The sequence below is a fragment of the Pogoniulus pusillus genome, chromosome 10 (assembly GCF_015220805.1).
Source record: "Pogoniulus pusillus isolate bPogPus1 chromosome 10, bPogPus1.pri, whole genome shotgun sequence".
In the NCBI taxonomy this organism is placed as follows: Eukaryota; Metazoa; Chordata; class Aves; order Piciformes; family Lybiidae; genus Pogoniulus; species Pogoniulus pusillus.
This window is the reverse complement of record NC_087273.1, coordinates 20589166-20616995: the sequence shown is the minus strand read 5'-3', so window position 1 is coordinate 20616995 and position 27830 is coordinate 20589166. Positions and strand designations below refer to the sequence as shown.

Genomic DNA, 27830 nt, shown 5'->3' with positions numbered 1-27830 from the left:
AGTGTCCCATATGTATCCAGAAAGATAATGCCCATCATGAAAGAAATGGAGGATTCAATCCCTATTTATATATTACCAAGAAACCTACTTTGTGAAAAACTAAGAATGTGCTGTTCCACTCTTGTGGGTATATCTGTAAGCAAGAAAGTCAACAGCACAACCTATTTTGATTTGATTTAAACAAAAAAAAAAAAAAAAAAAAAAAAAGCTTTGGCAGTTTGCAAAACAGGAACACTAATCCTTCAAGGCATGAAAGGAAGAGAATGATCTCCAAGGAGTTCCCCATTACACTGAACATCTCACAAACCATGCCTGTAGGAATTTCCTTCAGAGAGATGCTAACATTGTGATGGTGTAGCTCAAAATTTGAGATAATTAATTTGATACTTTTATTTATTTGATGTGCTTCCAACAGTGACACTGATAATGCTATCAGCCATACACTCAGAAAGTTGTTTGTCAGTAGCAATCAGTTACATAACTCTTTCAAATATCTTTATCACCAGTCAAATTGGTGCTTAATTTCCTCTTGTCCTGCTAGATTTTGATTTTTACCTTAGGAAGAGAATCAATATGTTCTTAATAGTTTTAACAGGTGACTTGAGCTCCTGATTGTGTTTTAAAATGTTTTGTAGTAGGTAATTATCAAAGAGGAAATCTTTACTGTGGTGACAGCTGCTTACTAATTTACTTGGGGATTAGAGGAAAGACTTTTACAATGCAACTTATTTACAGCCCTCATGTTTTAAAGGTTGTAAAACACTGTAATGTTTTGGTGTGTAATTAAAAGGCTTCTGTGGTACTCATCACACAGCCCTCTGTAGTTTCTGTAGTCACTGACATTTAGTGTGTGTTCTAGGTACACCTATTTCTCAGAACTATCTTGTACTGCTGGGTTTTGCACAATTTTCATTTCATGGAACACTATATGTTGTAGTTGTTCAATAATAAGGTCAAAGTAAAGTAATACTTCTTTATATTTTGGTTATATTTCAGGTGCCTCTTTTTATCCCAGCGTTGTTTTCCTTCACCTGCATCTTCATGGTTGCACTGTCACTTTACTCTGATCCAGTGAATACAGGGATTGGATTTGCAATAACCTTGACTGGAGTTCCTGCTTACTACCTCTTTATTGTATGGGACAAGAAGCCAAAGAGGTTTAGAAAGCTCCTAGGTAAGTCCTGGGGGGGCTTCTCTGCTTTGTACTGACTCTGGGAACTTCTCAGGACCCCTGATGCTGTGAAATCCTTCCAGTTGATCCTGTCAGCTTCTCTGAGCTGGGGGTGACAATGGAAGTTTCTTCTAAGTGAATACCACATTATTCTGCTGGTTATAACAACACCTGCTAACTAATGAGGTATGTGTACAGCAAGCCTAGTTTGCAGCTAATGTTTGACTTTATTGTCTGGATGCCTTTTAAACCACCTGTACCCCACCCTGGCTGTGGTCCTGTGTTAATAGAGACAGTATTACACTCCCAGGAGAACATGTTTAGAACTCAAACATAATGGTTGTGATGACAGGATGGGCTTGGTGCTGCCATGTGCCTGTGAAACACAGAGTTTGGAAGGGTGCTGTCTCAGGCAGGCTTGGTATGGGGATATTATCCTTGGCAGTGGTGCCAAATAAAGCAGTAGTAAGGTATGTTCTGCCTGATACACCTCTGTGAAAATTGTTTCTATGCTTTCTAAGAACCAACTCCTCTGTGACTTAGCTGAAGTATTTCATGCGAGGAATGCACTAAAAATAAATTTTGTACCACTTCTGAAAGTTTTTGAAGCTCTTCTTGAAATTCTGATGTGTTGGTGAAGGATTATTTGCAGCATTTCATATATAAATCAATATAATTTAGTACAGCTCCCCAGTTTCTCTTTCCAGTTACTGAGCATGATAGGTTTCTAGTAAAGAGGTGATTTTCAAAACATGAAACAAAACCAGAGACAAAATATTTGAGGAATGCTGCATAATTTATTGAGCAACATTGACAGAAAATACTTTCTGTTGCAAAAGGAAATCTCAGCCCATGAAAGTTTTCAAGTAGAAATAGTTTATTTGTGGAGGTGCTGAATCAAAATGCCTGTTGTCTTTTTGTGTATCATTGTTAAAGGATGGCTTCAGATGAGATGCTTACAATAAAAGAATGGAAATCCACAGACAATAGAAGAAAAAGTATTTATGGTGCACATGTCTGTTTAATGGACATAGATTTTATATCCATAAAGTTATTAATTACTTCCAGTGTCCTGCTTCAGTGCAGATGAAAACCATTAGGAGCAAAAGGACATTCTATGAAATAGTTGGGGTTGGTCTATTTACAATTTCTCAGCCTTGACAGTTAGGGACCAGGAAAATTTCCCTTACCCAACCCAGGAGTTTTTTGCTACTTTCAGTGAAGCCTTGGAGGTTTTGAATTTCAGTTACTTGAATATCTGGCCACAGGATGCCAGTGTTGAACTACATTACTTGGTGAGAGAAAAAAAATTCTCTTTAAAGTACACTGGTTAGATGTGAAGCTTCTTCTGCCAGCTGTAACAATGAAGGTGAGTCTTCCAGCATTTTAGACAACACAAAATTCTCTTTCCAAAAAGAAGGTCTGGTGCCCGTGTAATGCCTGTGGATGGACACAGTGTGCTGGCTCAGAGGTGCCAGTCAGTGGGTGAAACAAGTTTGCTTTGCAATTATTGTTCCCAAAATAACAACAGCAATGAAGGAAAACTGATGCTGACAGTTTTGAGGTGGAGCAGAGTAGAGATTTACTTTTTAAATAGTAGAACCAACAAACCTTCTGTGTGGAGTCATTAAACTGACATTATTTTGTGACTATTAGGAGAGCTCTACTGCACAGCCCAAAAGCATTTTTCAAAGTACTGAATGAATATAAATTCACTTAAGGTACCTCTGTGAGATATAGAAAAGAGAAGCCATTGGGCAGCTGCAAGCTTGATATTCTAACCTTGAAACAACATGCATTAGGTGTACACAGGCATGAAAGAGTGGTTCCAGACATGAAGTAAAGTACAACAGAAAAAAAATGAGATTGTTATTTAAGAGGTAGATTTTTACCAGATCAACTTTCTTTGAGAAGCTTTTTCTGGACAAAAGAGAATGTGCTACTAGACCAATCTACTTAGATTTCAGCAAAGCATTTAATGTAGTAGCACAGCAGGAGTCGAATCCTGTTAGTGTGAACACAGCGCTGTGCTAAGAAGAGTATTCCCTGGCTGCTTCATCTGCATGGCTCAGCACATCATCAGGGTGGTGCAAGACTCTCTACCCATTTGCAAAATCACCTCTTTGAGGATTTGACTTGTTCAGCTACCCAGCATGCTTCGTAGGGGAGAGATGACTGCTGCTCAGAAAGACTGTGTGGCACGTGGGCTGCCCAAGTGAAGGACAGACCACAGAAACAGAATGATTTTGGTTGAGTCATCTAGTCCAATCCTGCAGTCAGCAGGGATATCTTCAACAAGATCAGGCTGTTCAGATTCCCATCCAGCCTGACCTGGAATGTTTCCTGGAATGAGTCTTCTACCACATACATGGGCAAACAGTTTCGCTGTTCCACCACTCTCATTGGGAAAAATGTCTTCCTTATGTCTACTCTATATCTACCCTTTTTTAGTTTAACACCATTGCTTCCTTGCTCTGTCACAACAGGTCCTTCTGAAAAATGTGGCCCCATCTTTCTTGGAGGCTTCCTTTAAAGGCTGAAATAAGATTTCCTTGGAGCCTTCTCCTTTCCAGACTGAGCAATCCTTTCAGACTGGTCTCATAAGGGAGGTTCCATCCCTGTGACCATTTTTGTGACCTCCTCTGGATCCGCTCCAATGGGTTCATGTCACACACTGATTCCAGAGTTGGATACTGCAGGGGAATCTCACCAGAGCAGAGCATAACCCCACATAAGATTTAGACTGGAAACTGGGAATGGGTTTTGTAGGAATCAGGGGAAGGATTTGAGCAGCCAGAACAAGTAGTAGGATAAAATATCCTGACTGAAAATGAGTACATTTATGAAAGGGATTTCAGGATGGAGTAAAACTCTCAAATGGATTACTCAAGAAATCCTCTCCGAGGCTGAACATCTTTCTTCTGTGTGCGTGGGCTGCCCTTGGTGACATTTACGTTGCCCATTCTCCTTACAAAATTACGGTGTTGAGCAGCAGGTAACTGCAGTTTGTGGGGTTAATAGGGTCTGGGTGGCATTTTATATTGAGGATAACATTTTGTTCTCTTCTTTTCCAAAGACATTTTACTGTAGCACCAAATGTGGTGGGACAGATAATTTTCAGTGAGTACAGTCTTCATTTGACCTCTGCTTTCTTGATTTTTGTAGAACTAATGTGAAAATTAAAAAAGCCAAGCCTAGCAAATCCTATAAAGCAGATCAGTGTAAAAGGCACCACGAGGACACAGCACTTCCATTCAGACTTCCTTAATTTAAAACCCAACCTTAAGTTCATACTTAAAATACCTATTCCTTTAGAGTAATTGAATTGTGAAGCATTTAAAAATAAGTCGTGCTTTATTTGTTCCAGACTGTGCTGGAAAAGAGATCTGTTTATATAATGAAATTACTCTTTTAGGGTTACTTACAAATACAAGATGCCACTTGCTTTCTCAGGATGTGGTGTTATATGCTTGCTTTGCTTCTCTTTTCCAAGTTTGTGATATTGAGATCTGCAGGAAATCATCTCAGCATTTTCCTATCACTTGAGAGCAGCCCTGATCAAAACGACTTGGGGCTGCTGGTGGATGGGAAGCTCAACATGAGCCACCAGTGTGCACTTGCAGCCCAGAGAGCAACCACAGCCTGGGCTTCATCAGGAGAAGTGTAGCCAGCAGGGCAAAAGAGGGGATTCTGCCCCTCTGTACCACTCTGGTGAGACCACACCTTGAGCACTGTGTCCAATTCTGGAGTCCCTTTGACAGGAAAGATCTGGAGGTGCTGGAACATGTCCAGAGAAGGGCCACAAGGATGCTCAGTGGAGCTGCTCTGCTATGGGGACAAGCTGGGAGAGTTTGGGCTATTGAGCCTGGAGGAGTCTCTGAGGAGACCTTACTGTGGCCTTCTGGTATTTCAAGGGAGCTACAAGAAAGCTGGGAAGGGACATCAGGTAGTCAGATGTCAGGTAGTGATAGGACTGGGAGGAATGGAGCAAAACTAGAAGTGGGTAGATTCATATTAGATGTTAAGAAGTTCTTCACCTTGAGGGTGGTGAGACGCTGACACAAGTTGCCCAGGGAGGTGGTAGAATCCCCATCCCTGGAGGGCTTTAAGGCCAGGCTGGATGTAGTTTTGGGCAACCTGATCTAGTGTGAGGTGTCCTAGCCCATGGGAGGTCTCTTCTAGCCCTGAAAATTCTATGATTATATGATTCCATGTCCAGTCTTCATACCCATATTAATTGCTGTTTGTTTTCCTCACCCAAGCTTTATATGGTGCTGATGTACGTATTAGGTTTAGATTTTTTATAGAAGTTTTTACTCTAGGAACTGTTTACAGTGAATTCTTCTCTTGAAAGGGAAAATTTGGATTTGAAATGAAGGAGGAAGATGTCTTTTCTGTCATAGTATGTTCAGATGTTTAGTTATAAATGTGAAGCTAGTCCTGCACTTCCAGGAGCGTCTCAAAGCAGACAATACAGAGATACTGACTGGTGACAGATTAGAGCATTTTTCTGTGTGTGTGTGTGGAGATACTCCTTACACTGTCCTGTCCTGAGTATACTGCAAAAAAGAACCAAGAAAAAAAAAAACCACAAACCAAAGCAGCACCCCAACACTCCACAACTTGTCTAACTGCTCCTCCATGTCTGCATTTCAACACACAGCAAAACTACTACATGGAGAGGGAAAACTGGATCCTACTTGTGATGGTTTGGGTGTTACCTGCCCCCTACACATTAGAAATCACCCAGACTAGTCTCAGTCAGCTCTGGGAATATAAATGAAGCTATTTATTTACAGCTAGCACAATATACAAGCAGATATTTACAGTATATACAGTTATATACAGAAATATACAAGGTAAAAGTAATACAGAAACACAACTCCCCTCCCAGAAACCTGAGTCCCCAGGAGGGGCTCTCAACCACCTCTGCACCTTCCCCCTGTCCCTCTCAGCCATAAACTCCAGTCCTAAAGAAGAATAGAGGTTCAGCCAAGAGGTTATGAAGCAAAGGTGGGTTAGGCCAAATGGAAAGTGAGGTTAGGGAGTAAGATGTTGCTCAGCCAGCAGCCCGAGGCAGAGTGCCACAAAATGGCGAGAGTGTTATCAAATGTTTTGGTTTCTTCTTCAGCAAGACTCTGAGGGGAGTAGACATCACCATTGTTTTCCTTTCATAGCCTATGATCTATTTCTTCTCACCAAAATATTCTAGCTGGCTTCAAACTAGCACACTACTGCAGTGAGAGCCAGGTCTCAAACAGGCTGATTAAGTCACAGCCAGCTCTCAAGGTACCCAGGCTGTCGTTCCCCTTTCCAAGATCTGTTGACCACAGCTCAGCTTGAGAGAAAGTCTATTTCTTCTTCATCCTTTGCACATCCTAAAACCTAGAAGGAGTGAAGCTCTGCTGGCCTCTTGTTGCTGGCTTTCATCCTGCCTTTCACCCTGGCAATGCTCAGCCCAGCTCTGAAGTCCCTGCTGCAGGTAGGGAGGGAGATGGGAGGAAAAGTCTCTGTAGACTCTCAGCCTCTCTGACCCCATCAGTTTATAGTCTAAGGGCAGCCTGACTTTGCACTGCACTGGTGACCTCCAGAAGGAAGAGCAAATGATGCCAGAATCTGCCTGAGACAGGAGAGCAGGGAAGTCATTTTGGTTCTTCTGTGAGCTGCAGCATGTTACCCTCTTGGCTTTACACTAGTGCTAGACAAGGCAAAGCAGAACTTATCTCCTGCTTCTTTGCAGTGGGCTACTAAAAAAAAAAAAAAAGTGACAAGCTACAGGAGTAGTAAGAGAATAATCTTTTACTGTTCTATGTGTAAATTAATTGTGCCATTCATGACTCAGTGCCCTAAACCCCACTGAAGAGCACTATAGAGAGGAGTAAATGTCTAGAGTGACAAAGAAGCAGCATGGGGTTGCTTTGGATTTATGACATTCTTAGGCCTGTGAACTTCACAATCATCATTTCCTCTTCCTTCCTTCCTTCCTTCCTTCCTTCCTTCCTTCCTTCCTTCCTTCCTTCCTTCCTTCCTTCCTTCCTTCCTTCCTTCCTTCCTTCCTTCCTTCCTTCCTTCCTTTCTTTCTTCTTTTTTTCTTTCTTCCTTTTTCTTACACAGATCTTGGCACAGCTGAATTAACTTCTTCTGACTCCTTCAAAATCTTATTACAACAATGTAATTTTGTTGAAACTAAGCAGTCATGCAGAACAGTCATTCTTTAAGATAGACTTTAAATACACGCAGACTTGTATTGAACAAGTTTACACCTCTGTGCCCTTCCATTACTTTTGTACACTCATGGCCTTGGATCAGAGGCAAAGAAAACATAATTTAAAACACCCCAACAACCAGAAAACACCACCACCTCCACCCTCCAAAAACTGCTGCAAGCTGTGCAGTAGGCTCTATAGGAGCAAAGGTAATTTTACTGCCTGTTTCTGCCTTCTCCTTTCTCCCAGCCCCTAATTTCCCACATGTATGTTTTGTCTTTGCAGACAGGGTAACTCTAACATTGCAAATCCTCTTGGAAGTTGTCCCATCAGAGGAAGACCAGAAATCATGATCTTCATGTATGGCTTTTGGCTTGGTGTTTTCATTTTGACCTGCAGAAAAGGGTAGGAAGATTTCCCCCACTTCCTAATGTTCTGCAAACTGGAGGAACAAGTCACAGCTGAGATGGATACTGAGCAAGTCATCTACCAGAACTGTATTTTATGATGTTCCAAAAATTTTGTCCATGCTGTTGGTTTATTTGTAGAAAGCAAGAACTGTGTTGTGAGGGAACTCCTCTTTTCACTCTTTCTTTTGTTCAATGTCACATTTTAACAAGCCACAAGTTTGGCAAACTAGGATTGTGGTTGCATTGTGACTGAAAATAGGTTTCAGCAGTATGTAAGTTGCAGTTAGGTGTACTGTGAAGAATGTATCCTACTTGCTGTCCCTGAAGAACCCAGCTCTCACCAGGAAAAGGGTGAGATAAAGCTTTGCTGAGTTCCAATTCCCAGTGTTCTTCTTGTCATTCTGTTTGGCAGCTCAATTTGACTTCTCCTGGCTCGCTGGGAGCACCAGCATGCTGAGACAGAAGCACAGCTCATTCCACACTTTTGTGGTGGCAAATTCAAAGTTCTTTCATTCCAGAATTGTTATACTGTAGCTAAAGGGAGCATCTACAGAGAATTGTTTTTTTTAACCAGTGGGGCAGGGAGAATTTAAGCCCAAAGGCAATAATTTGATACTAGTTAAAGTTTCTCCCAGTCTGTATCTGACAATTTTTTAGCAATGTTTCTTTGTGCATGTACGTAAACGGAATACAGCAACTGAGTGATCATCTTCAAATGAGTCAAAGCATTTGAATTGTGAGCTCTGTTGCTGAGGATTTTCTGTCTGGAAGCATATGGACCTGCAGATTTCAGTCAAGCCAATTCCTCGCATTGGTGGGCAGAAATGAGTTATCGTCACAGATGGGAATACTGTACAGACAGGGCAATAATTGCAATAGGTTTTTATGAATAAGGTATGAGGCAAACCACAACAGATTTGTTGATTTTAGTAGGATAAGCACCTATTCTGTGGGCTTTTCATTCAAGTATTCTCCAATTATCTGAGCTTTGAAACACCAAGGAACAGGTGCTCTGCCAGTGTCTTCTTCCCAGTTTTATCTCATCAGAAACAGAGAAAGGCCACCAAAGCTAATAAAATCAAACAAAATTAATCTTCAGAATGATGTTTGAGTGGAGATTTGGCTCAAATGGCAGCTGAAGTTTTTTCCTTTTCCTAAAGATAGTTGTAGATAAGGAAATTTTTGTAATGCTTCAAAATCAAGTTTTCTATTGTTACTTGGAAACTGCCTTAAGATTAAGGTTCATTATCACTCAAGTATGTAATGCTTAAATATTGAATGCACTACTTTTTGTATGTTTCATGAAAGCTTTCATGGAACTGAGTGACATTAAACTTTCTAAACAGGCAGAAAAGCAGTTAGTAGCTGGACACTACAGCAAAGGGAGCCTGTACTGTATATCTGTTGTGTACATCCAGACTAGACACCCTTCTGAGGGTGGACAGCAAAATGTCTTAAATGAATACTTGTTTTTCTGTCTCATATTTCTGTGGCGGAATTCTGCAGAAGTAGGGAAAAGAGTGGTTATGTAGGAATGCAGTGCTTGGAGGTGCAGGAAACATTTGGCAGTGTTTCTCATTCTGCGGAGAACTGGATGAGGCACTTAGTGCCTTGGTTTAGTTAATTGGAAGGTGTTAGGGTAGGTTGGAGACGATGATCTTGAAGGCCTTTTCCAACCTGGTTAATTCAGTGATTCTGTGAAAGTTTGGCCTTTGCCATCATGGACTCTTGCTGCAGTATGCAAGCCTCATTTCTGTCTGCTAAGAATCAACTGCCTGACACCTGCCAGGAGCACACTGACCACACTCTTTTCCTCATGGATGTTCTGTGTGTGAGGTCCCACCGGAAGCAAGACATCCTAACCATTGGCAGTAGAGATGCCAGACTTTCAGCACTGTTTTCCTCCCACATGTTCACTCCTGTTGTGCCACAGTACTTGAAAGTTTAATTGTAGGCAGTTGTTGTGGTAGGCCTGATAAGCCTAAAATAGGCTTATAGATGTCCTGCCTTGCCTAGGCATGTTTTACTGCACCACCAGAGAGGCAAGCGTGGGATAAGAACACAAAAGGACACAAAAGAACCTGTAGCCACTGAGTCTGGTCTGCCCAGGGTCCTGTGGTAAACAAGGTACATGCATTTAGCTTGTGCAAGGCCTGTACTTTTCCCAAATTTGGGTAAAAGCAGACTTGTTGCTTTGCCTAATATGGTAAGGTTTGGCTAACTGCCATCCTGATTGGCTGTTCTGTATCCAAAGGGCAAGTAATCTCAGCCCACACTGATGAAAGGAGACACGCAGATGAACAACGTGCTCCCCTGCTCTCTCTGCTGTGCTCTGCCTTGCTCTGCTGTAGCCTGCTGCAATTGCCTACTGCCTTATTGTTTGCCAGTAAACTGCACTGTCAGGAAATTAGCAGGAGCAGACTCTGGATGCCTGCACGTGATCAACCTATGTGGTCAGTGTGACATCATGCTGAGAATGCACAACATCCTGCCTCTTTTCCCAGAAGCCTGGGAAGAATCAAGTCTCAACGTCCAACAAGACAAGAGTCCCCTGAAAGTGTCTGGGCACTGTCTGGACTGTGGCTAAGCCCCGCAAGTTGGGTAATAATAATTTGTGAGTAAATGCCTCTTTGTAATTCTCCATTGCTTTCTGCCATAAGCAGAAAGAGCTCCTTGAGTCCATATACTGGGCAAGTGGCATATTGACCACAAGTGGCATTTGACCGCAGGAATCTTCTCTTCCAGTTCAATTATGTGTATATATTTTGCTGGTTATTACTAGATCTAGATATTATCCATAGAACATTTCCATGACTGTGTGAGAACCAAATTTTATTATTAAAATTAGTAGTTGGGGGTGGTGAGAGTTCTGAATATCAAAATTAATAAACAGTATTAATTTTGGAAAAATATCTCTCACATTAATTTCCCCTCTGCAATAGCAGTGTTAACTTCTGGAAATAAATGAGCTCTGTAAATCTGACTGAATGTTGCTTTATTTTCCTGTTGTGGATTTTTAAACATTAGAAACGTTTCTGAAACCAGATCTAATGACCACCTTTTACCAGTTTTCCTTCACATAAGGGGCTAATTTGTCCCACAGGCAATCCTATGACTCATTGATTTTAAAGGTCTGTATTTTAGGAAAGAAAAAGCCCAAATCCTGTAACATGAAAACCTATGAGCTGATCTACCATTGCACCTACTGATCTGGGCTGCTCTGTGGCCTAGGGCATATATTATTTTATCAAAGGGTCATGTTCTGATTTCTGAAACCTGCTCCCATCTCTTCAAGGACACAGTATGGCTGAAATTTTCTCTAGTGATAAGTGCTGGAGATCTGTCCTTGCCATCGCCTCACAGCCTGGCATTCTGCCACAGCTTTTGAAGAGCTATTGGATGGGAGCCAGAGGACTCTCTCCCCTTTCCCTACACCATCAATTACATTCATTGTCTGGACTAGAGTTTTCATAACTCATTTACAACTCATTTCTGCCTCTGCAGATAAATCCCCTTTATATACAGAAATCAAAGGAGGAGAGAGAGGATTTAAGTTTTCAAACGAGGTGCCTGTGAGCTGATAGCGTGTGAGTTGTGTATGTCATGTGAAATATTCCCAGACCCACCCAGCACAGTTTTTTCCTGGGTATTGTGCCCTTTTTGCACTGCTGGTACAGGACAGAATACACTGAGATGTCCAACTGGACTGGCAGATACAGAGTTTTCAGGATGCTTTTTATCATGATGGTCTGGGGTTTGTGAGGCAACAGTGCTGGTGAGCAGCACCTTCCCAGGGACACTATGGCCTCTGGCTGTGCCTGAAGAGCAAAGATGATTTAGCAAGTGGCCTGTCCCCAGCTCCTTGCCTTGTCAATCAGCTCCCAGGCTGCAGCAGTTCCCTGTGTAGTGCTTTAAGTTAACCAACATTGATTTTGGTCTGCCTTGAAATATTTCACCATCAATTGTGGTCTTTTTGGAGCTGGCTCTGGAGCTTCTTTGCAGTGGGGAGAGAGGTAGGTTACTCAGAGCTCTGGCTTCAGCAGCCAAACTTTCAGTATCTCATAGGAACAGATCTTAAACTGATCTTAAACAGATTTTCCTATCTGAATGAAAACCAACCCAAAACTCCTTTACTTGCAAGAAATTCATCTGCCTTGGGTTATGTATGCATATAAATATTCCTTTCCAGATGAATGTGTATATTTCTGCTGTCTGCTTTTCAGAGGAAAATCAGTCTTTAATTGAAGAATATTTTCCAAACATTGTGATATAGCAAGGAAGAAGTTTTCCATGTGCAGAAGGTAGGTAGCTAATTGTGTTGATGCAATGAAATAAAAAGATTTTTCTATAACATTCAGTAGCTTCACAATTTTTGGTTCAAGCCTCGGGCATACATCAGGATCCAGACAGATTTTAATCAGTATAGGTCTCAGAGAAGCAAGTGTTGATCTTTCTTCTGTAGGAAGTAGATACTTCCTTTTCCCATCACATATCTACCAAACATGCTGTTTAATGACCAGCAGAGCACAGATGGCTCATATAGCAGAGCCTGTAGCAACGAACACTCTGAAATCCAGTGCAAAAAAGTGTATGTATGTCTGGGAAGGATGCAAATGACCAAGCCTAGCATTTTGAAGCCAGGCAGAAGTGGTCAGGGATACTTATAGGATGATGTGTGGTACCCTCTGTGTGATCATGGGGCTGCTTCCTGAGGCTGGAGTCTTTTTTGCAGTGACTGCAGTGTTTGTACAACTGCTGGTACAGACAAGTAACAGATACCAGTTCAGGAACAACAATGAACCTTTAGACACTTACACAATCATAGAATTTTTAGGTTGTAAAAGACTTTTAAGATCAAGTACAACTCTTAAACCAAACTGCCACATCTGCCACTAAACCATGCCACTAAGCACAACAATATCTGCAGGTCTTTTATTACAGCTGCAGGGGTGGTGACTCACCCTCTTCCCCGTGCAGTTTGAGTGGCTTACACTCTTCAACTTACTCAGCTTATATATCATCTGGAAAGGTGGGGTTTGGGGCAGGTGTCATAACAGCATGAGAAGAAATGTCCTAAGCAAGTATGTTTGTGCCTATGCCATCTGTGGACTCTCCCATAGCCTGTCTCTCCTTGTTGACAGGTAAGTCCCTATGGAGGGCTGGTGCTGGCAAAGGGAGGTGCAGGGTTGAGATATCCCTGAGCCCAGACAGGAGCTCTTGTCCTCAGAAGATGGCAATTGTTACTTTTCCCCCTCTTAACATCCCTCCTGCATTCTTTTATCCAGTTCTCAGTGGTGGGGAGTTTGAAATAACTCAGGGAAGTCTCTTTGCCCTGAACACCTCCTGGTGTTGAATTTTCTGCCTGCTCTCAGAAGCCAGTGTGTTTGTGTCAGCCCACGTTTAATTTGATCCTGTTATCTTCACTACTGAGAGCCCTGGGGCTGTTTTGTCTGGAGAAGAAAAGGCTGAGAGGGAACCTGATCTGAGGGGTGGGTGTCAAATGGAGGGAGTCAATTTCTTTTCAAGGGCCAGCAGCAATAAGACAAGGGACAACAGCTACAAAATGGAACAGAGAAGGTTTCACCTCAACATGAAGAGAAACTACTGTACAGTGAGGGTGATGGAGCCCTGGAGCAGGCTGCCCAGAGAGCTTGTGGAGTCCATCACCCTCACTGTACAGAAGTTTCTCTTCATGTTGAGGTGTGTGGATGTGTTCCTATGTGGACTACACTGAGTGATCCTACTTTTGGCAGGGGTGTTGGACTGAATGATCTCTGGAGGTCCCTTCCAACCTCTAAGGTTCTGTGATTGTTTTTTGCTAGGGAAGTGCTGGGGAGCATGTGTACAACTGACACACCATTTTGGTTTCTGTGCTAGTTTGAAGCAGGCTAGAATGTTTTGGTGAGAGAAAGTAGATAATTGGCTATGAAAGGAAAACATGGTTGTGTCTCTTCTCTCACAGTCCCGCTGAGAAGTATGGGAACAAGAAGTAAACATTAGATAACATTCTCCATTTTGTCTCTCACTCTGCTTTTGCCTTCAGACCGAGCCACATCTCCTTAACCTCACTGCCACTAACCTTGCTCCTTAACCTCTTGGCTGCACCTCTATTCTTTCTCAGGATTGGGGTAAGGTTGAGAGGGGTAGGGGGAGGTGCAGGGGTGGTTGAGAGCCCCTCCTGGGGACTCAGGTTTCTGGGAGGGGAGTTGTGTTTCTGTATTACTTTTAACTTGTATATTTCTGTATACAACTGTATATATACTGTAAATATCTGCTTGTATATTGTGCTAGCTGTAAATAAATAGCTTTCATTTATATTCCAGAGCCTGTCTGAGTTAGCTGGGGCAAATTCAAAAGTGTGGGGGGGCGGGTAACAGCCTAAAACACGACAATTGGATAAAGGCGCAAATTGTTGCTTATTTTATTGATTTAGCTTGTAAGAGGGCTAAAGCTAAAGTTTCAGATGTTTTTTGGGCCTGGAGTGATTTATTCTTGGTTATTCTGGTTTTAATGTCACTGAAAACCTTACTAGTAACATTACAAGAGCACTTGTGAATAATATTACAATCAATAAAAATTCTGTTTTATCCACAGCTCTGATGAGAGTAATACACCCAAGAACTGGGGTGCCATATGTTTGTCTAGGTGGTTGCTCATGTAAAACTGTGTTGTCATTATCAATTTTTTATCTATGTCTTATGGGTTTAATTTTCATATTAATTTTTGCACTATGTGTGAAAAATTCAAATGTAGTGCCAAAATTAAAAGCTCGGAAGGTTTCTGTTTCAAAAGCAACTGGGAAAGTGTTTCAAATTCCTTCCCCACAGCCAGTGTCTGCACCCTCCTCTTTAGATTCTGGGAACACTGCCAATGTTCCTGGTGGAATGTAAACAATAACAATGTGTCAGGTTTGGCAGGCGTCCCAGGAGTACAGGCTCAAAATCAGAATGTTACTGATAACACCAGCTCAGGCCGTTCGGATTCCCAGCCAGCAGACCAAAATTCTGTTAGATCTAAGGCAGATCTGAACTCACAGACTCCAGGTCAGACCCCCAATGATTCAAACCCTCCAGCAGACACGTCCAAGTCTGTTGCTGTGCGGGCTTTTCTGGCACCTGCTAAGGCAAAAGCCAAGACACAGTGTGGCTCAAAGGAGGATGTAAGAGAAGGGACCTCTGGTGATCAGCAAGAGGAGGAAGAAGAGATACTCAGTCTGCGAGACCTGGCGAACTTGCTGAGATCCCAATACTCAAACGAGAAGAGCGCTGTGAGGTTGGCTGCCAAGAAAGAGGATGGTTCCAATGAGTTTAAGAGTGCTATGAGGAAGGTTCTGTTAGGCCAGGGACCACCAGGTCAACAGGAGGAAGAGGAGGACAATGACATCCAGGGCTCCAATGATCCACTCAGAGAGGTCAGGGAAATTAGAAAGGAATATGCAAGGGAATCAGGTGAACCAATCCTAAGCTGGCTAGTGAGATGCCGTAGCATTGGTGCTAATGCCCTGCAGGTAGGAGACAAGTCTGCCAAGCAGCTAGGGCCACTCACCAAGAAGAGTGGAGTGGACAAAAACCTAGCAAGTCCTCTTGGTAAGGTTAGCTTGTGGACACACCTTCTGTTGGCTGTGGCTATGAGATATCCTTCCTGAGATGATTTGCCATGGGCTGCCAAAAAGTGGAATACCATTGAGCAGGGAATTAAACTTTTGAAGGAGTTTGTTGTGAAGGAAGTGCTTTATGGAGATCGTGGCACACATGAGCATGATGACATTCCTCTTGGAACAGGTCTAATGAAGAAGCTTATTAAGCTTACTCCTTCATCCTATGCTAACATCTTGGCCAGCAAGTTTCTATCAAGGAGTGATAATGGAAGGTCTTTCACTGTTGATGAATTCACTGACCAGCTGAGACAGATAGAGTACAGCTTGTCACATTCTGGCCTAGTCTCTGCCACACAAACTATGACAACAGAGATGAAAGGGATAAAGGGTAGCATTGAGAATGGCATTAGGAATGGCATGAAAGAACTGAAGGAGGATCTCAGAAACATTACCAACTGGGTAAAGGATACCATTCCTGCATCATCTGAATGGGTGCATGCACACCCTACATGCCATGTTCAGCATTAGGGGTGCCCTGCCTCCAAACAGGAGGAGGAAAGGGATAGTGGAGAGAACCGAATCTATTGGAATGCATTCATTAGGTGGCCTGGCAGTTCAAAAGTTGGGAAATACAGGGCTTTAGTTGACACAGGTGCTCAGTGTACTTTGTTGCCATCCAATTGTAAAGGGGAGAGAGTCCATATCTATTATTGGAATCACTGGTGGATCTCAAGAGTTAACCAAGTTGCAGGCTGAGATCAGTTTAACTGGTAAAGAGTGGAAGACACATACTATTGTAACTGGTCCTGATGCGCCTTGCATTTTGGGAATTGATTTTTTGAGACAAGGTTGTTTCAAAGATCCTAAGGGTCACAAATGGGCTATTGGCATAGCATCTGTAAAGATCGAGGATGATACATTGAAATTGTCCATTAGACCTGAACTTTCAGATGAATCTGCAGTTGTGGGACAGCATGACAGAGAGGATCTGGAAGCACCAATTGCAACTCAAACTGTTCATCACAAGCAGTACAGAACTAACCGTGACTCTTTGTTGCCCATTCATCAGCTGATTCGTCAACTGGCGAGTCATGCTGTCATTGAGAAAGATCATTCACCTTTCAATAGTCCCATCTGACCTGTGCACAAACCCAACGGCAACTGGAGAATCATAGTAGATTTTCGTGCCCCACGTTGGGCGCCAAATAAAAGATGTCGTGGTTTAGGCTGTTACCCGCCCCCCCATACACTTTTGAATTTGCCCCAGCTAACTCAGACAGGCTCTGGAATATAAATGAAAGCTATTTATTTACAGCTAGCACAATATACAAGCAGATATTTACAGTATATATACAGTTGTATACAGAAATATACAAGTTAAAAGTAATACAGAAACACAACTCCCCTCCCAGAAACCTGAGTCCCCAGGAGGGGCTCTCAACCACCCCTGCACCTCCCCCTACCCCTCTCAACCTTACCCCAATCCTGAGAAAGAATAGAGGTGCAGCCAAGAGGTTAAGGAGCAAGGTTAGTGGCAGTGAGGTTAAGGAGATGTGGCTCGGTCTGAAGGCAAAAGCAGAGTGAGAGACAAAATGGAGAATGTTATCTAATGTTTACTTCTTGTTCCCATACTTCTCAGCGGGACTGTGAGAGAAGAGACACAACCATGTTTTCCTTTCATAGCCAATTATCTACTTTCTCTCACTAAAACATTCTAGCCTGCTTCAAACTAGCACAGTTTCCATTTGCTTTCTTGTTTGCTTTTTATTGAAAGAAACTTTTGAAATATTTTTTTTCCTTGAAATGCAAAGACTGAAATGGATAAAACACCTTTTCCAACAAGGGCTTGATTTATCAAGAAATAGTCTGGATTCTCTTTACATTCCTTTTTACAGGAATGCTTACAGTGTCGTGATCTAAGCCAAAGCTTTGATATCTTCTATCCATTATAGTGATGGTCCACAATGGCTATAAAAGCACTGTGGCTACAGCCAGTTGTGGACTTCTGTGCTCATCCTCTTCTTGCAACTCAGGCTACAAAACTTTCCACTACTAACTTTTCTGCAGTGTGATGGTTTGGGTATTACCCACTCCCCCACACTTTAGAAATCACCCAGACAAGTCTCAGCCAGCTCTGGGAATATAAATGAAGGCATTTATTCACAGATAGCACAATATACAAGCAGATATTTACAGTATATACAGTTATATACAGAAATATACAAGGTAAAAGGTATTACAGAAACACAACTCCCCTCCCAGAAACCTGAATCCCCAGGAGGGGCTCTCAACCACCCCTGCACCTTCCCCCTGCCTCTCTCAAACTTACTCCAGTCCTAAGGAAGAATAGAGGTTAAGCCAAGAGGTTAAGAAGCAAAGGTGAGTGGCAAGTGAGGTTAGGGAGATGCAGCTCAGTCAGAAGCCCAAGCCAGAGTGCCACAAAATGGCAAGAGTGTTATCAAATGTTTTGGTTTCTTCTTCAGCAAGACTCTGAGGGGAGTAGACATCAGCATTGTTTTCCTTTCACAGCCTATGATCTAGTTTTTCTCCCCAAAACATTCTACCTAGCTTCAAAGTAGCACACGCAGTGTTTCTGTTCCCGGGAATTCTTTACCCATATTTTAAACAAAAATTGTACAATCCTTTCCAAAATGTAAAGCCTTTATCTAAAGCAGACACGTGGATAATAAAATACCCTGTCTCCAGGCTCACTTAGGACTGCTACTTCCAGAAATGAGATCATTATACATTAGTCAAAATGTTAGGTGGTCACCCAAATCCTTCCCTTATTCCTGCTTCAGAAAAAACTCTGTCTAATTGGATATCAGAAACAATCTAGTCCTAGAAATTCAGGTTTGGTTTGCTGCTGTTTGGCTCCCAGTGATGCATGTCAGCACCACAACTCTGTGCTTGAAGTAACTTCCCCCAGCCGAGGCAGTGCAGCCTGTGGCCATCTCCCCTCCCTGGGCTTGTGGCTGGGAGGTTTGTGCTCATGAGGAAATTGTGTTTCATTCCTTGTAGGGATGTGCCTGCACAGGACTCAGACCGGGACAGCACAGTGTGTGAGGTGTTCCTTCCTTTTCATTTGATCACAATTTTTCAAGGTGCCATTTGAATTGCATTGGTGTTCGACTTGCATGGCTTTCATCTGACTTTCTCTTACATTATGCATGCAATTTTCTGTATATACATGCACACATATGAGTGGTTTAGGGCTAGCAATACAGAGATGCATTCCTATATCGCAAGTTTAAGAGAAATCAATACAGTATTATTTAATGCATATCAACTTCATTTTTAATGCTATTTCTAAAGTAAATTGCAGAAAGCATATAACCATCCACTATGGAATAATAAATTGGCAAAGAATGTGTGTGGGAAAGGCAATAAGCCAGAATGATTAGAGAGCTCAGTTCACCACTCCAGCAACACAAAGCAGTTGTAAAGCCCAGGCTGGAATTGCACACAGCAAATTGTGTACACCAGTAAATCTGGCCCTAGTAATTTTATTGCAAATGACAAACAAGCCAGAAAAACATTTAGATAATTGAAATTAACACTCTTGACAATGATCTATAAAGCCATGAATAATAATTAGGAGGTTCTTTCAAGCTCTCTGAAATAGATCTACAGTACTCTATTTTTCACCAGGATAAAAGAGATAAAGTGGAGCCTCTTTTCCATAGGCATGGAACTTCTTTAGTGTAGGGCATGAAGCAGTCCCCCATTTGTCAAACACTACAAGTGTGCAGGAAGAGAAGGCTTGTCATTGTGAGTTTGGAGCAAAGCTGAATGAAAATTCAGAAGATAATAAAAGGGAGATACTGGAAAATCGTAACTTTTTTTTTTTTTTTTTTTTTTTTTTTTTTTTTTTTTTTTTACTTAGGCAAATCTGTAGCTGTGTTTGCTTATATCCAAGTGGTTGTGGACATCAAGTCATGCAAGCACAGCTCTTGGAGAGATGCAAATGCTGCTGCAAACTGAAGTCCTTTGGAGGATATAACCACTAGTAGAAGGCTTTGGATGGTCTTTTCTGATACTCTGAGAATGAAAGAGTTTTCTATTTCCTGTTTCATCCATACCATATTTTTCAACAGTGCTCTTAAGCTATAACCATTTCTTTTCTTTCTAGCTAAAGTGATGAAAGAGAAGATTGAATCTGTTGGGTAATAAATCAGCTCTTTGATCAGTTCTTTGAATCGCTCTTTGATCAGTTCTTTGAATCGCTCTTTGGCCATATTGCTGCTCGCTACCTGTCATGCTGCCTTCTGAAGGCACCTAATGCAGAGCCTGCTATCCAATACAGCCTAGTGCTGAGGACTAGCCTCTAAAGTGAACCTGGAAAGAATTCTGAGTGTTGGTGGGCACATTGCCCTGCATGGCATTGTGCACATGGGTGAACTGTGTCTCTGTAGATTAGAGACGAAACCATAACTGAGCCTTTTTAAAATTTGAGCTGCTTCAAGCAGTCATTGCAGTAGGTCTGAAATCAGTTTTACTGCCTGGATTCTGAATGGAAATCTGGCCATCGCTTTCCAAGCTATCAATCTGAGCTCCTTCATGAATATCAAATTAATTAAAAAAACCCCAAAATAAACAGATTCAATAAAACAATTTCTGTAGGGGAAACAGCAGTGTTGGGAGAGTGACTGAAATATGGGTTTGCATTAAATTCCTCTTTTTGCTAGATGATAGGGATACTTCAGAAGTACTGCTGCAAACATTTGAAAAATAAAACCCAATCCTCTAGACTTAAATAAAACCTTTTTAAACTAATAAAAATAGGTAAGTGTGTGTGAGAGAGGGAATATATCATTATGGGTGAAAGCATCACTTAAGAGTACTGTACCAACAGTGAGCTGTTTGCAACCAGTCATGAAGAAGGTGTGAGTGCTGCAGTGGGGGAGTTGGGCTGCCACAATTTTGAGATGCTGCTCTGATATTCATATCTCTCCTCCTGAGCATCTCCAACATCAGCCTTCCAGGAAGCTACACCATGGAGAAGTTATCTAAAAGAAATCAATGGTTAAAATGTCTTATATCTCAGGTAGCCATAATGCAAGTTGGGAAGTGTATTTAATGGGTTTGGGATGTATCAAGAGAGGAAAAGCCACAGGGCTGATATTGTTAGAGACAGCAAATCCATTCCAATAAAGACAATGGATTTAACCTGATTCTAATGTTTTGTATTAGCTTTTATCCTTACAAAACCTGATTATTTTAGCTGGAGGTTTTTTTCCCTGTCTGGGTGGCAGAAGTGGGAGGCACGAACTGCAGAGCATCAGCAGAAGCCAAGACATCATCAGCCCCTGAGGAGAGGCAGCCTGTGAGCTGTGCTGCTGGGTTCTTGCTTTCACCCTACCTGAGGGGACTGATGAATTTAATGCAAGAAGAGTCTGGCTTAAAGGCCTCCTTTAAGGTGACAGAGAGGCAGAACTATCGCTCCTTGCCAGAGGGCTGACAGAGGAAATCTGAGGGCAGGTAATAAGTGCCTGGGACAAGTTACATTGACAAAGACCAAGTCAAAAATGGGCTAAAGCTGCTGTGGTGTCCATTTGTACCAATACAGGATGGACATTCACAGAAACCTTTTGATTCTCTGATTTCTCTTTTGTATATTTTTCCTGTTTATGTTCAGGAAAAAAATATTTGGGTAACTTCCACTACAAGACCTGGTTTGGCTCTATGTATGTGTTCCAAGAGTCTCCAGTCTCCAGCCAGGACCAAAACAAGCAAGAAATCGAGACCCAGATGTTTCTTTGTATTCTTGCTGTAGTGGAGGGGCCGTAGGCCTGAAAACAGAGGCCTCCCTATGCCTCTACATGCCTGGACATGTTTTCCTGCCAGGATCCATGGTAGTAAACAGGTTGTGTAACACACACACCCCCAGTCTGTGTATCCCTGGGGTCCGCCTATGTGATCCCCACATTTGGGAGGGTCCAGGCAAACAGCTCCTGCCTATTAAGGTAAAGTTTGGCTTACTGCCAACCTGATTGGTCACTTTGGATGTCCAAAGGGCCATGAATCTCAGCCCACAGTCTATAAAGAGGGGTGCAAAGGTGCACCACGTGTTCAGAGTATTAAGACTCAGCTGCTCAGACTCAGCTCTCATCAGATCTGTCCAGATTCAGCTCTCTGACCCTGCCTACAGTGCAGCTCATCTCTCTGATCCACATTGCAGTGTTCTGCTGCCTTAATTGCTTGCAAGGCCTAGACATAGAGTCTGGCCCTCACTTGCATGCTCACTGAGGCTTAGACCTCATGCATTGATTCCAATTCGCAGTTAACCTGTCTGCATAGCTTTAGAAGCAGAGCACATTCAAGCTTCCACCTGATACATATATGGGGAGCAGATAGCCCCCTAAGCCTAGAGCCAGCTGTGCATACCGGCCACCTATCTTGCATTTATCTACGGAGCACAGACTCCCAGATTTAGCCTGATAAGAAGAACCAGGAGAGCAGACTTTCTAGATTGTCTGCAAACCCATGCAAACAGCCTGCTAGCTGTGCAGAAGAACGTGCACGGACAACATCCTTCTCCTGTTCCTGGAATCCTGCCAGCTGATCATCCCTGGACATGCAGCATCCAGAATAACCAGCAGCATCGAGGCAGAGACCACCTCACACCAGGAGAGAAGGTTAGAGAAACCTGTTTACCCCAGAGACTGGGAAGTTTTATCATCCCCCCTCAAGCTGGGAGGATTCACCTAGTTTCCCTCTCAAGCTGGGAAGATTCCAGCCCCTGGAAGTCCAGTCACTGGGCACAGGCTGTGACACAACCCCGGGAGGGTGATTAATAATTAATAAGAGCAACACTTACAAGTAAAGCTTGATTCCTCTGTAATATAAGTTACCTCTGCCTTAGAGCAGACAGTTTTCAACCCCTGCTGGGCAAACAGCATAGCTCGTAAGCGGCACTAAGCCTGAGGGAAAACTCTTTCTTTGTCTATAGTTGATAATTTGACAGTTATTAACCAGATCCCTGTATATATCATATCCTAATTGTTTTCATAAATTTGCACAAAAGAACTAATCAGTGATTGGGGGTGGCAAGAGTTTGTAAATATTAATTTTGCTAAATATATTTTAATATAAAATTAGCACCACCTCAAATTAATTTCTCACCTCCCTCAAATAAGGGAGACATAGAGAAACTCCCTCCGTAACACTTGCTTGTTTCTTTTGTTTGCTTTTAAATAATGTCAATGAATGATGCAGTTCCATGAACATAGAAGTTGTTGTATTGGCTGAGAGCAGAGGTCTGTGTAATCTAGTGTCCTGTCCCTGCCTGTGGCTTTTCTTCTGAGTAAAAAAAATAAAGACATATCAGAAAGAGAGATTCTGGGGTGAAAGGACTCCCTAAGACAGTGACTGCATCTAGACTATGGTATCTAACAGCTATGAGGAGCACAGGCTCAGAGGATGCACTCTCTCTCCTTGTTGAACCTCTTTAGGAAGACAGTTATGTAGTCTTTTTGTGCTGTTTCTGTGGAATTGAAAGAATAATATTTGAAGTTTTGAGTTGTTTTGTTTTTTTTTTTTTTTTTTTTGGTTGTTTTTTTTTCCCTTCCATTTTGGTTTCTTTAATTTCCTTCCAGGTCAGAACTAATCATTAGAACAAACCCTTTATATTCCTTTATATTCCAGGATTCAGGAGAGGCAGCAATGCTTTTAATGACTTGTGTGACAGCTGATGTTTTGGCTCTGGCTAAGAGGAAGGGACACACCTGTGTCATATGTAGAACACTTTAAAGAAATAACTGAATGTTGATGAGCTCCCAACAAAATGTTCCTCTTCAGACTCTGAAATAGCTGAATTGAACTGCACCAAATGCTTGTCTACAGCAAGTCTCTCTGCTCACAGCTGTGACCAGAGCCAGTCGCTTCACCCTGTGAAACTTCCAGGCAAGAGATGAAGAATGCAGCAATAACCTCACAGCTGGACCACAGGGTGAACATGACCCTTCCTCAAGTACTCATACATCTAATAAAAGCAACATATGGCCAAGACAAGCTCTTTGCTGGTCAGATACCCACCATACTCTGCAAAGTGCATGCAAACCACTTCTAGTCACTTGTGACAGGGGCATTGTCATCCCTGGGAGTGAGGCAGAGAAATCTCCCTGCAGCACTGCTCCTTTGAAAATGCTTCTGTCCTGACTTTCTTCGCCATAAACATTTAGTCTGGTAACTGTGGCTCTCCATCCTGCCTTCAAGTATAGATTCACCTCTTGATTTGGTTTGTTACCAATACATGTTTTAATAGTTGTTTTGACAGCTGCAGCTCCTTTCTTGTTTTCTTTGCAAATTTTGTATGGATTAACAAATTGTGGTTCCCTGAAAATCATTTATTTAAGTGTATTTGCAAAGCAATGTTTTGATTTCTTAAGTCTACATCTGAGCAAATAGCTCCATAAAGAAAATGGTGACAGGTTAAGACAGACACATAATATTGTTTCTGTTCTCCTAGGGCACCTACTCCAAACATTCCATTTCAAGGGACAATGGAAAGGGCATGCATAAAATATTTTAGTTGTTGTTGTTATTGATGTTATTATTGTTGTTGTTACTATTATTAAAATTAAAAACTATAGCAACAACAATAACTATTTAAAAGACAGCAACAGATTTTGTTTGTCTGTGTTTAGGAATATCTACTTCAATACATTTTAAGCTTAATTTAAAGACTTAAAGGGAACTTAAACTGTCTTAATTTAGACGCTGTGCTTTGATTTTTTTCTCATCTGAATACTGCACATATTGTTCATTTGGTTCCAAAAGGGCTTTCACATTTAATTTCTTCCCCTTGAAAGGCCCCATACTAGGAGATTCTGGTAATTAAAAACAAACAACAAGAAGAAAAAGCTTTGTTTTTAGAGTCTGTTACAGTTTATATGCTTGGTGATTCTAGGAGCAGCACAGGAGCTGTCATTCCAGAGACAGCAATCTCTGGCACAGACACAGTTAAGGGATTTACTTTAACAGCCTATTTTGCAGAAATCTTTTGCTCCTCACTATCAAAGTACAGGTCTGATGGCTAGCATGATGTTTCTATTATTTTAAAAGTTGATTGCATCTACAGTTGGTTTTCCCATCTATTATAATACGTCATATTCAACATGCTCCTTTCAGACAGCAATGTTCAGAAGTTCTCATCCAGACAATCTTTTCTTTCTTCACTTCTGCCTTTTTTTCCTTGTTTGTAGCAACTGGTAATGTGCAGAGTTCTGAATGTGGTCTCCAGTTGGTTTTGCAGTGAGAACTCGACAGTATTGTGTTCAGTTTTGGGCACCGCAATACAAGAGAGATGTGGAGGTGCTGGTGCAGGTCCAGAGGAGGGCAAAGAAGCTGGGGAATGGCCTGAAGAAGCTGGGAAATGGCCTTAGAAGTGACTGAGGGAGCTGGGGACGGTTAGTGTGAAACAGGAGGTTGAGAGATTGCTTTCTACAACTACCTAAAGGGACATTGTGGAGAGGCTGCTGTTGGGTTCTTCTCACAGGTAGCTGGAGACAGAACAAGGGGGAATGGCCTCAAGCTGAGACTGGGGAGATTTACACTGGACATTAGGAAAAAGTTTTTCAGTGAGAGAGTGGTAAGGGACTGGAATGAGCTTCCCAGGGAGGTGCTGGAGTCATCCATCCTGGCTGTGTTTAAGAGTCGTTTGGATGTGGTGCTTAGGGATATGGTTTAAGATGAACCTTGTAGAGTAGGGTTATAGGTTGGACTTGGAGATCCTGATGGGCTTTGCCAACTTGGATGTTTCTGTGATTCTGCATTCTGCTTTCCTTGGTAGACAGTGATTGCTCTTGTAGGCCGTTTCACAGTTTCCTTACAAAGAAATTATTGCCTCAGTAGAATGCTTTTACAAATGTATTTATCTATGAATTATCTTACTGGTGTATAGCTGGTTAGATAATTAAAAAGCACAAATGATCCTGTTAAGTAGCACTTCATTAAAAGAAAAAGTTAGGAAACACCTGTTACTGTGCCCTGCTATGATTTAATCTATCTTTTCCCTGTAAGTTGTTCTATACATGATGCTGTGAGAGTCTAGATTATCTCTCCCTTGGTCATTAACAAAGATAAAGATTGCCATTGTCTCTCCCTAATCAACAATGATATGGTCTCTCCCTTGTAAATCAGCAAAGATAAAGATTGCCTTTGTTAACCTCCTGGGTTCAGACGAAGTGGAGGTGCCTGTCTGAAAGCTCAGGGATGCAAATCAACAGACAGTGCCTCTATGGAAATTCCCAGATCTCAGCCAGGCTTGAATGCCCAGAATGTGTGCATCTTATGTCAGCTACCCTGAAGTGGAAAGGCTTATGTGTATTTGGGGTATTACAGGTAAGCAGCGCAGGGAGAGGTTGGAGGCCTTCCCCGGTGCTGCTGCTGGACCCCTGCAAATGCATGAATACGCAGGAACATTGTCTGGGAAGCTGCACCTGGACACTAATCTAAAAAACTGTATAAAAATACATGAGCAATGCCTACCAAAGTGTGCACCTCCAGGTGTGCACCTCCACCAGAGCACCTCCAGAGATGCACCTCCACCAGAAGAACTCCTGACGAGCTCCAAAGAAGATCATCCCTGGGCCACACACCCATCTCTCTCCTCCCCATCTGTGGCTGATGGTAATATAATCCCTGCTCTTTTACTTCCCTACTTCTTTTTTTCTCCATTGTTCTCTCCCCCTCTCGCTCTCTCCCCCCTTCTCACTCTTCCTGTTTTGTTCAAATTTATCCTTTAATAAATAGTTTTGTGATGATATATGGTCTCATTTGCACCTTAATTTCACAACATGGAAATCTATAAGAACAGATCTTGCTCCTCTGGACAGAGATATTGTTAATCTCTGCTCTCTGGACCTTGACACATGCCTCTGGGTGTAACTATTCAGCCTTCTTCCTTCCCTCGCTGGTGCCAAAAGTCATCTGGATTCTTGAATCCCAGAGCATACCAAAGTCCTGACTGTATGTCTCTGTATCAGAGTGGTTGGTATCACTTCTCAGATGGTATGCTATCTTCAGACTTGTTACAACCAGCCTCCATACCCTGTGTGCAATGGCTGTTGATACAGGGCACAGAAAGTACCTCTTAGTGCTACCAAAGCTTTACATGGTCAAAACGCACATTTGTTTTTCTGGCTGCATACTCTATTGTGTCTTTTTTTTTTTTTCAATCTTATTTTTTTCATGTCCTACAGCAGAAGAGGATTTCTCTTGGCAATTCGTTTTGTCTTCCCTCTATATTTCAGGAGGCAGACTGAGAAAGGTAAAGCTGTGCAAGGGCTCTCTCCTTTTTTTTTTTTTTTAATATGTTTTTTTTTAATATGTTTTACTACATATGCATAGCTAAGAATGGAAAAGGGAGTTCCTTCTCTTGCCCCTTATTTTCTCTCCTTTTATGGATGAACCTGTAGCAAACAATTCATTTTCTATCTGTGGAACAAAATAAGATCAGATTAATGGCTGACTTCAAAACTGTGGATGCTGGATCTTCAAAGCTGTATCTACTTCTGTTGCCTTTAATCATCTGAAAAGTAAGCACTTAGTAATGCAAGTGTTGAAGATCTCTGTAGTCACTAGAAAGAAAATGGTCCTTCCACTTGATCTGTTTCTGGTGTCCGCAGCACCATTATCTATCTGCCTGTCTTCTTTCTGCCTTTTGTAGAGTTGTACTTTTGTGTCTCTCCAGTACTGTTCGACTTTGTTACCTTTCACAGCAACACTCTTTGACACAGCTCACAGCTGTGACTACAGTGGGCTTTGCTTTCACTCCTGGAGGAGTATGGTTTTCCCCACTGACCATGGAAAATAGGCTGTTGAAGAACATAAAATACAGCCTCTGGACTTCAGGGCAGCTGAAAATAGATGAGGTAAATCCCACTCTTTGAAGTAATAGTGATAAACTCAACAAGATTATCCATCCAACTAGCAGTATATGTGTGTGCTAGTTTGAAGCTGCCCGGGGAAGTGGTGGAGTTGCCGTCCCTGGAGCTGTTCAAGGCAGGATTGGATACGGCACTTGATGCGATGGTCTAGCCTTGAGCTCCATGGTGTGGGAAGCTTTCTCCTGCATGGTATGGAATGTAAACATCAGGCCCTGTGATGGGAAGTGTCCTTGGAGTCTTACTGATTCCCAGGGGCCTAAGCTAACAGACCCATGAGCAACCCACACACAGCTGTCAGGGGGTGGAATCTGCCGGCCCCCGGGGCGGACACAGCCCCAAGGGGGCTGACCCTGGCCAGCCCCCCTGGGTGGTACTCACAGGTTGTTTACCACAGGTAACCTATCTCTGCCTTACACGTAACTTGGGGCCAATCTGTACTGTCCACTTGTGCCAGCCCCAGGCTGGCTGGAAACACCTCCTCGGAGCACTATATAAGACTCTGCACTACCCTAATAAAATTGTACTGATGTACTGATGCACAGATGCCTAGAAGCT

At 42.3% G+C, this 27830-nt stretch overlaps 1 protein-coding gene across 3 annotated transcripts in view; it reads left to right on the top strand.

The window, feature by feature from the left end:
• SLC7A11 (solute carrier family 7 member 11) overlaps positions 1 to 8463 on the top strand; it is a 70414-nt gene extending 61951 nt beyond the window's left edge. For 2 of the 3 annotated variants that reach the window (XM_064150002.1, XM_064150003.1), the window contains exons 12-13: positions 997 to 1174; positions 7663 to 8463. In XM_064150002.1, coding sequence (XP_064006072.1) covers positions 997 to 1174; positions 7663 to 7730 — 246 coding nt within the window. In that variant the 3' untranslated portion in view covers positions 7731 to 8463. The remainder of the gene's footprint in view (positions 1 to 996; positions 1175 to 7662) is intronic. The other variant, XM_064150001.1, reaches the window with a different exon arrangement.
• The last annotated feature ends 19367 nt before the right edge of the window (positions 8464 to 27830 follow it).